This window comes from Nanorana parkeri, unplaced genomic scaffold (genome assembly GCF_000935625.1).
Source record: "Nanorana parkeri isolate BGI_ZX_2015 unplaced genomic scaffold, ASM93562v1 scaffold2, whole genome shotgun sequence".
Lineage (NCBI taxonomy): Eukaryota > Metazoa > Chordata > Amphibia > Anura > Dicroglossidae > Nanorana > Nanorana parkeri.
Genome location: NW_017306270.1, coordinates 5,031,585 through 5,041,935, shown reverse-complemented (window position 1 = coordinate 5,041,935; position 10,351 = coordinate 5,031,585). Strand labels below are relative to the sequence as shown.

Genomic DNA, 10,351 nt, shown 5'->3' with positions numbered 1-10,351 from the left:
CAATATCTGATATTAGCATACACTCAAAACTGCAGCAGACAAAATCAAGAGCAGTTGCCAATGGCAACCGGTCAGCTTCTCTCTTCAGTTTGTTCAGTTAGGATTTGAAAATGAAAGGTGAATGCTGATTGGTTGCCATTCACAGCTGCTTCAGATTTTGTCTGCTCCAGTTTTGATGAATTCCTATCATTATATATCAGTGCACTGTGCCACCCTAGCCAACCTTCCTGGCTCCATCCTCCAAAACCTGATATTAACATATCGGATATTTACATAAATTGCATAGTAGTGTAGTGTGCCATCCTTTCTGGTTCCTTCCTTCAGTATCTGAGATTAGCAGACATCAGATACTTGTGTACTGTTCCATCTCAGTTACCCTTCCTGGCTCCTTCCTCCAAAATCTAAAATTAATATACATTATGCCAGTGTAGTGTGGCATCTTAGACACCCTTCCTGGCTCCTTCCTCCAATACCTGATGTTAACACACATGTCATGCCAATGCAGTCTACCATACTAAGCAAAGTTCCTATCTCCTCCTCCCCAATACCATCTTGCTTATTGTTCATCAGGTCATGTAATGATGCCACCCTTTTCCATCCTTGCTGGATTATCTGGAGAATTCAGGTGGGAATTTTGGCATGATCTCACTCAGCCTTGTCCTGAAGAACTAAGTACTGGGAGAAGGAGGTGAGATTTGTAGGAAACCCTCCTTTCTTGAGTCACTGAGAGATATATGACAGCAGGTATTTCAAATGGCCAACATCTGTTGGAAACAAATTGAGGGAAATTCACCGTTCATGGCATATATCCTTCTCAGATACAGCTTCTGTAGAATAGCTTGTAAGGTGACAGCTCTAGTTTTCCTGGCCCGGTTGCTTTATCCGTTCTTTCTATTATTGCTCCCATAGTAACATAGTTCTAAAGATCACAGTCTAATTGCTGGGAACATTTATGGCTGCTGCCAGTGCAAAGTTCACCAGGAAAACTAGCTACAAATATTAAATCCGGATGTGGATCTTTACTCGCCAGCAGCAGTCCTAACCAACAGGTGTGAAGAAAAGACCAGAAACTAATAGCGGGAATACCTAAAAAATGCCCAGCAAACAGAAGACATTGTTGTTCTTCGCTGGCTTTGTATCGAGCATCGGATCATTTGCAGCCATCTGTACATGCCTAGGGACTCAGCAATGGGTTTCCAGCAGGGTCCAGTTTTTGGGAGGGAATTACACAGGAGAAGCGCATGTAAACCTTGGACTGTTTGTTGTCGATAGCAGGAAGACTATCACAAGTGGAGTGGCATTGGACACCCAAAAGATCTCCAAACAAGGTACAGTGTGTCTTATGATTGCAGTATGGCAAAGTGGGGTGGAATAAATAATTTTGTCATGTTGAACACATTTCCCATGATGCTCAGCTGGTGTTCACAGTCCACCCATGTTCAGTCCCCACCCTCAAAATGCGGGGATGGTGATTTACACACCTCTTGTTTGCCAACTCCGAACCCTAAGGTGCCTTTCACAAGGGCCTTCCGTCAGTCCGTTTTTGACCTGTGATGAGACATATCAAAAATGGACTGCAATGTGCAGTGTGTATAAGAAACCAAATGTATGTGGATGTGTGTCCGTTTACATCTGGGCCCATTCAGGTTCCGCCAGACCATACATAGTATGTTTACTTACAGCTCCACTGTTGCAAACCTGACCAGATATGAGCTGCAGATGGACATCTGGCAGCCCATAGGGATTATATTGGTTCATTTTTCCTCCTTCACAAAATGGAGGAAAAATCAAAATGGACATGGATGTCACGTGTGTCTGTTCTGATCTCACTCAGTAGGGGATCTGTTTATGGATCCCATGCCAAGATGGAATGGAGGCGCCAGTGTGAAAGGGGCCTTCTAAAGGTGTAAGATAGCATTTTTATTACTGTTCACCCCGAAAACAGGGCGGTGGCTCCCAGTGCTAAGGTTCCAGTACAGTGTCATTAGGCTGTGACAAATCAGAGCAGACTATTCCGGTGCAGGAGGCTTTTCAATTCCTAATAGAGTTACAATATAAACAATGCTGAATGCAAAACAAAATTGTTGTGTGCTGTCATGCACATAAGTATTAATGCAATTTCCATTGTGTGTGGGCGCAGCAGGTCAATTGACACTCCTGACTCTTGTATCTCTTATAGGCTTTTCTGGTGAGGTTCTCTTGCAGAAGTTCTTGTTTCCACCTCCTCCCACAAGGCTGTAACAATGACATCACTTACATGTAGCTGGGTTGTGGGTGGAAAAATGTACAAACATACATACAAGAGGGCTAACCACTTCCATACTTTCCATATACAGTAGATTACTTGCAGTACATTACATATTATTTCAGGTATTCCTACTAAAAAACCTCATCCCTCCCTCCAGTGTTTCTAATGTAAGGTGTATCTGGTCAATGCTTGTTCACTCTTTGCTACTTTCTCATTTCAGTGTTTGACCTATTAAAGGAAACGAACAGTGTGAAGATCGCCCACATTATCGTCATATTATTCCTGGTGCTCGGTCTTGCTTGCTGTTTTATGGGATCAGTGACTACTTGCTTGAATAGTGTCAGCAATCCTTACATCACTTTTTTAGGCCCTTTGGGCGTCTATGTGTGGTCCTCTATCAATGGTAAGTGAATGGTAAGATATGACATCCTAAAGGTGGGAATGAGGCCCTGATAATCAACAATGTTCTTCAGGGGAGAGGCTTAGAGGGAGGTTTACCTCCAGGAATCCCCAATGGTAACAGGTTAGCACATGAATCCTTTGAGAATTACAATACAAATGACCCACATGAAAAACCTGCTTGACTGACATTTCAATTGTTATCTTTCATTATCACTTTCAAGTGTCTGTTGCACATTGTTCTATCTTCATAATCCACTCAATCAGCTGTTTGTTCTCTTTTCCCCTACACGTGCAGGCTAAGCAGATTGAATAGAGCCTGGGCAGATATGCAAAGTTTGACTTTCTGTCAAAAGTCAGCAGCTATGCCCTCCTCTCCATCTCTGACCACTCCCCATGGATGCTGACATAAGCAGACAGCAATGACGGTCACAGGAACGACAGGGGTGTGTTTCACAGTCTGGCTTCACCTTCTCTATGTTGTCCAAGAGGCAAGATGGTGGCAATCAACAAGCTCTCTGGGGACAGACAAGAGAACTTTCTGTTCACTTATTTTTCACCAACGGAAAGGGCTACTTTAATTTCATAGTTTGATATTGAACATTATCTGGGGTTTCCACCATTTCAAACAAGGGCCCTGATTTGCTAAAAAAATATATATATAAAAGTAACCATACTTGACCCAATAGCAGAAAGTGATCTGACCAATTCAGTCAGATGATTATCATACAGTTTTCCCCTCTCCAACAATACAAGGGAGTAACACAGACGTCTCACCACTCATGGCTAATGACAAGGCATCTACATATATGTGGAAGTTTAAAGTCTCACCCTTATAGTCATGTACCCCACAAATTATATTTGTGACTCATTTTTGCTTGAAAATCCCTTACAATACACCTTATTCTTAGCGAAAATGCTGGAGTCAGTGACTGGGGCATTGTTCTGATCACTGGTGGATTAGAAAAATGTCCATGGTTGTGGATTCTCATGGGCAATTTAGATGAGTCAGTATTCTAACTGGGCACAATAGTTTCCGTGACAGGCTACATGCAGGTGAAGGCAGGCAGGCACACGGGAAGTAGGTGTTACATCACCCATTCGGCCACAACATATATCAAAGCACACATAGTCACAGTCCTCCTTTTGAATAACCTTCATATACACGATACATTAAAAACAGCAAAAGCAAATGATGAACAGGCTTTCTGTTGTTGGTTGGAGCAGATGGGTGAGATCAGGTGCCGAGATCTCACCATTGAATTTCGTTCAAAGATGTTATGGAACTGGAAAGAGTGCCAAGAAGGGCAACTACAATTGCAAAAGGCATGGAGGACCTTACTTCTGAGGAAAGATAAACTGAACTGAATTTAGTCTCCCCTAAAAAAGAACAATTTAAGGAAGAAAATTATCACCTAATATAAATAAATGGGCCATTCCATGACAAATCATTGGGGAGTTGTCACCATAAAGAGGGCACTCTTAGTAAGAGGAGGAAAAGAGATTTAGCGTCAATCCATGGTTCCCAGTTGGCCCTCATTTAGAGGGACTGTCCCACTTTTGGACCCAAAGCACTCTGTCCCCCTGTTTCCCCAGATGTCCCTCTTTTTGGTCCGATGTATAAATCTCCATAAAAATACACCGATCAGCCATAACATGATGACCACCCACTAATATTGAATAGGTCCCTCTTTTGCCACCAAAACAGCCCTGAACCATCAAGGCATGGTCTCCATTAGACCTCTGAAGGTATGCTGGGGTATCTGGCACCAAGCCATCAGTAGCAGATCCTTCCAGTCCTGTAAAATGCGAGGTGGGACTTGTTTTTCTAGCACATCCCACAGATGATCGACTGGTATGAGATCTGGAGAATTGGGAGGCTAAGTCAACAGCTCAAACTCGTTGTTGTGTTCCTCAAAATGTTCTTAAACTATTTTTGCAGTGTGGCAGGACACATTATCCTGCTGAAAGAGGCCACTGCCATCAGGGGATACCGTTTCCATTGGGGTTGACTTGGTCAGCAACAATGTTTAGGTAGATGATAAGTGTCAAAGTAACATCTACATGAATGACAGGAAACCCAAGGTTTCTCCAGCAGAGCATTGCCCAAATCATCACGCTGCCTCCACCTCAATTCACCTTTCAGTCATCATAATGCTATGGCTGATCACTTTATATTATTTCAGAAGTGTTTTACTGTACTAAATAGTGTCATCCAACCTCTAAATGTTAGGGCTGATATTTTGAAATCTAGTGGTGAAAAAAAAACAACTTATGGGTTTCACCAATTTTTTGCATAGCTGGGGGAATGGCATGGGTGTGTCATGGCATGCGATGGCTTACATACTCTGTGCTACAATGTGTCCCTCTTGCCCATCTCAGAAAATTGGGAGGCACATGTATGCCAACGTACAGAAAGGATTCTTTACAGGAAGAGTCTTGAAAATGTGAAATAGAATTCCACAGGAGTTAAGGATGTTCCAGCCGACTCAACAGATTGTTTAAAAAAAAGGCCTGGGTGTGTTTTTAAATGCACAATAATGTCTTTTAAATGTAAGTAAAATATCCTTGTGGAATGTAGATCTAAGGCATATTCAATAGGGGTCAGGATGCATCCAGACTATATAAATATATAAGAAGCCAAGGTATAAGTCTGCTCTCTGCCTCCACATATCATTGAAATTCTCCATCAGTGAACTCAGGCTTTAAATGCACTTCCATTTGTCGTAATGATCTCATCTGCTTCAGTCATGTGTGTTCCAAGGGTGTGTACCCAGCATCAGCGCTGCTCTCATGTGATGTTATCAATAAAGATATAAATATTTTTCCATGTATCATGCAATAGGCTTGTTTATGACAATCCAATAAGTGAGAGCATATATATTTTTACAAGAAATTGTAATGTACGTGTAATACTAACATCAAATACAGGGGGGATTCACTTCAATCAGATGTCTTATCTGAGCAAATTAGCGATACAGAGGTTTATCAACAGATAATAGCACCTATAGCAAGCACTGACATTGCACCCCTTTCCAAAAACTGACACATATATTTTGGATAAATGTACCATAACATCAACTAAAAAAAAAAAAAAAACTTGCATCAAGTCCCACCTTACATCTTATATAACCCCTTATATAACTATCTCCAGCGTTCCCCTTTACATCAGAGTCTCCAGAGACCCCCTTATATCACTATCTCCAGCGTTCTCCCTTACATCAGGGTCCTCAGAGCCACCCTTACATTACCATCTCCAGCGTTCCCCCTTACATCAGAGTCCCCAGAGCCCCCCTTATATCACTATCTCCAGCGTTCCCCCTTACATCAGGGTCCCCAGAGCTCCAGATTTCCTCCTTACATCAGCCCAGCGTGCATTGTGATGGAAGCAGGCATAGCTAGAGATGGATTGTAGTTCTGGGTGGGCCAGTGACAAGTAAAGGAGATGCAAATGTACATGGAAGCTTGTAGGTGAAAGAGGCGGAGGTGGCTTGGCTGGTTTTAGACTGCATAACCATTAAAGTAGCAGTAGGCATCATACATTTCAACCTAAACTGGGTGTCACCTTTAGCACCTATGCTATCCTAAATCATTACCTATGTGGCTTGGTGAGAAATCTGGCACTGGTAGCACTGGAAGCCAATTAGATGAGCTGCATGCAAATGAGCTGAAAAAGAACACTCTGATAAGAGTAAAGAGCAGAGTGAACAGAGATATGACCTCATCGGTCAGCCTTGGGTTGGGAGATGACACTACTGTATTCTTAACTGTAACATATAAAGTGGAGCTTTATAATTCTGAGCACTATATGGAGAGGAATACAAATCATTATTTAGTAAAAAAATTATTTTCACCTTTCTCCTAGCAATCTTTGTACTGCTTGCCATGATTGTGTTTGCGGTAAACATAGAGGCTAATAACATGCCAAAGAATTTGGCTAAAGCAATGGACATCACAAACGATGTATATGGGACTAGTACGAATACATACGGATACTCATACTATCTCCTGATCCTTAGTATTTGCCTGAACCTGGCCACCACAGGGATTATCTACTATTACCAACATATCAGATACAGCAAGCAGAAAGAACAGGAGAGACCCATGGAAATCGCCAGCAAAGATTCCATCTTATTTTAAGACTGGGACCCCACACCATGCAAGATTCTGCTTATTATGCCGTTACCACCAACTGGTCACAATACACCAGCAGGACCTTCTGGGAAAAATGCTGCTTCAGTGCTCATTGAATACTCCGATAACACCATCGTTATTAAATGGCTGGAAATGAAGAGGCTTCATTGCTAAACAGACTTATGGTGCCTCTGTGCACTCATGTATAATAAACTATCATTTTCATAGGTATAGTCTACAAATTGTGTAATATTCTAAGCGATGTTGAGTGGACAAGACAGGGTGGTATAGATTGTAGGAGTGCAGTAACAGTTACAAGGAAGTAATGCAAAGCACATTTTGGGGTACATTCATAAAAGGAGGCTAAACGAGGTTAAAGTGGAACTATGGGGTTGACTTTTTTAAAGGCAAATACGCTGTTCACTTTGCAAGGGAATTTTCCCTTATCTTGAATGAGGCGGAAGCTCTGCTTACTTCCATTACTTAATCATGTGCAAACAAAAAACATTTTTTTCCTTGTATAGGAATGCAAAGTGAACAGTCTATTTGCCTCTTGTAAATCAGCCCATATGGCATGGCAGTCCCTCCTTCTACATCATTTTATTACCTGTTTTTTCATGACCAGTAGTAGTTTTTTTCCACCTGCTGTAACAGGCCAAGCTGTCCAGCAAAAGTGACGGTTACAAGGGCTGGGCCAACCATATATCACTGATGGGGATGCTTAAAATGGCTAACTTTTATTCCTATGGCTAAGGCAGGGTTGGGCAACTTTGGCTCTCCATCTGTTGTGGAACTACAAGTCCCATGAGGCATTGCAAGGCTAACAGAGACAGGCATGACTCCCAGAGGCATATTGGCATGTGTAGTTAAAGCACAGCTGGGCAGCCGGCATTGCCCACCCCTAGGCTAACGGCTTGTGTTGATGGCATCAGTTTGACCTCAGTTTAAGACACTTCTGAGATCATTCAGAATTCATTGACAGATGCATTTGACCTGCCGTTGACCTTCTTCTGACCTGCTTTTGACCTATATCAAGCAGGTTTTGCATTCCCAAAGCATTCCCTAATCCTTTTTTCTATAGAAAAAACCCCGTTGCTGTAAGGCTTCAAAAGTGTTAGCTGGAGGGGGGCTTCAATTTGTTCATCGCATACCTAAAGGCCCCTCTGTGTAGTGTGGTTCTAACTTTAATATATGAGAACCTCCATATTGGAACATATAAAGCAAGAGATAAATTGAATACAGGTACACCTGGAGGTATATCTCTTAGCCCAGTCCTCTTTAAAGGCATAGGGATGCACTGGGGGCCGAGTGCAAAAATGTAAGCTGAAGCTCCCAGTGCATCCCCACACCAAATACAGCCAAGCTAAATAGAAACTGCCTGTTGCAAGCCCTTCCATGTGCACCTTGGTTTAAAGGCTAGTTAAAAATATGATTTGTGGTTGCCGTTTTTGTTTTGAAAAGTGTTGTCACCGTTTTACAGGAAGTGGAAAATATTGGATCTACTGGAAGGATCAACAGGTATGAAAACATTTTTGCAGAGCACAGATACATCTTTATTGAATATAGAGTTGAGCAAGCAGTGTAGAAAAAGCCAACGCATTTCAGGAGCTTACACAAATACCCCCTTCTTTAGGGCTTACTAAAGTAGAACATGTGTCAGGACTGTAACTGCTTCAAATTGGATACTGTTTTGTCCAGTGTATGAGAATGCACAGAGCTCTTCAGCAGCTGGTTTGGCAGTCAAGTCAGCTGAATATCAAATAAAGATGCAACTAGATTATGCAATGGAGTGTGGTGCTTCAATGCACAATCCTGCAATCCTGTTTGACACCACAAACCAAGAAGACAGTGGAGATCCTCTGGAATGTAGAATCTGTCTGCCTGGTAGTCTGATAATCTATATTGACTCTTTCACATCCTTAAGCTGGGTACACTGTTGAATCCACTGGCTGAACGAAAAAAAAATTGAATAGATTCTTCCCTCAACATTTAGGAGCATTGATGGAAGACTAAAATTCTCAGTTAAGAATTTTCCAACCTGCTTCGAGCAGCTGACCAAGGTATGCTGGGTAGAAGGGTGCCAACAGCGGCACCCATGCAGTGAATTTCGACTGGTTCATCAAGAACTGGCCGGAATTCAAAGTGTGCATAGCCTACTAAAGTGGCCAGCCACACCAACAGGACAAACCTTGCTGGTCCACCGCTTTTATTCCACTTCTTCCCAGACTGCATAATATATAATTTTTTATTTTGTCCATGGTACCAGTTTGAAGAACAACTAAACCCTAAACCTAAACTGTTACAGATTGTCTTTAGCTGGGGTGTTTCTTTTTCCTTTTTAGTTCCTCAAGGCTTCCATTTTTGGTTTTAGATGTCCATCGCCATGCCCAGTCCAACATGTTCACCTTGGCCATCAACTCTTTGATGACATCAGTGTTCCCAATATTCCTTTTGCTTCCCGCAGATTACAAGCTGCAAAGCTGGCCATAAGCGTAATAAAAATCTGCGCTTCTGGATTTAAATCACCCAAAAAGTTTGAAAGCTGCTATACAAAGACCCCAATAACTAATGTCCAACTGCACAGCGCTAAAAAACTTGCATTGGGAATAGCATAAATAATCAATACAAAATGTAGCAAAATTAATAAATAAGTAGTGAGACTGTTGTAATAAAATACCAAATAGAGAGATAATGGGGGTGATTTACTAACCTAAACGCACGCACCAGGTGCGTGTGCATTTTTACACAGCAAAACTTATTTATCAACCAAACACGAGCAACGTGTCACATTTTCACGCCGTTATGGTGCGTTTTTATGTATTTACGTACGTGCGCGTCATGTAGCATGCGCCATAGGCTACACACCGCTCTAATAGCGACATGCAAGTCTCTAAAAGCATATTTCCACTAATGCCATATATGGAAAAATCATGCACATGATGCATATATAATGCAGCTTCACAGTTTAGACAAAAATGGTTAGCCCATGCATTTACATTCCTGCATTCATCAACGCAAGCAACACAACGTAGAGCTAATTTACATAACATCACCTTGCAATTCATGCTTGGCTTTGCACAACACACCTGCTGGGTGTGTACACACTACAAAGGTGTCTAGATTCCACCAATAGATCATGCTAGGAGGGAACACACTACAGAGGTGTATACTTGTTCGTGGCGTGTTTATAAGGTTAGTAAATCAACCCCAATGTGTCAAAATATCAATTAATATAAAGTGCCAAATCAATCAATACATATAAGACTGATCGTATAAATGGAATAAAAATGTAACATAAAGCAACCAGACGCTACATGTTGGTTTTGGAGGACGGAGTTACATGTCAGTGCCGGCCGGTTGTAATTTAAAGTCTGCTATATTTTTTAATAAATTATTGTTTGGATGCTGCACCATGGAGGTTTCTTCATTTTGTCTTTGATATGGCTGAACATTTAAAACGAGCGCATATGAGAAGGAAGCACGAGGAAGGAGGACATTGAAAGCTGTCTCTGATTCGTATTCCGCTTGGTTGGCTGTTATTTGACAGTCAGGAATTGTGGTCAGTGCATA

General features: G+C 41.8%; 1 protein-coding gene and 1 long non-coding RNA gene across 2 annotated transcripts; one reads left to right on the top strand and one right to left on the bottom strand.

Moving 5' to 3' along the window:
• Positions 1 to 1,070: 1,070 nt before the first annotated feature.
• Positions 1,071 to 7,128, top strand: CLRN3 (clarin 3). The gene is made up of 3 exons (XM_018560521.1): positions 1,071 to 1,328; positions 2,469 to 2,651; positions 6,513 to 7,128. Exons 1-3 carry the CDS (start codon positions 1,094 to 1,096, stop codon positions 6,785 to 6,787), a joined length of 693 nt encoding a protein of 230 aa, XP_018416023.1. The 5' UTR covers positions 1,071 to 1,093; the 3' UTR covers positions 6,788 to 7,128.
• On the bottom strand, positions 2,564 to 9,674 carry LOC108790359. Its single transcript, XR_001941448.1, has 3 exons — positions 9,662 to 9,674; positions 7,256 to 7,263; positions 2,564 to 2,640 (listed from the first exon to the last, which is right to left on the bottom strand). It is a non-coding gene; the product is annotated as an uncharacterized LOC108790359 (long non-coding RNA).
• Positions 9,675 to 10,351: the final 677 nt, after the last annotated feature.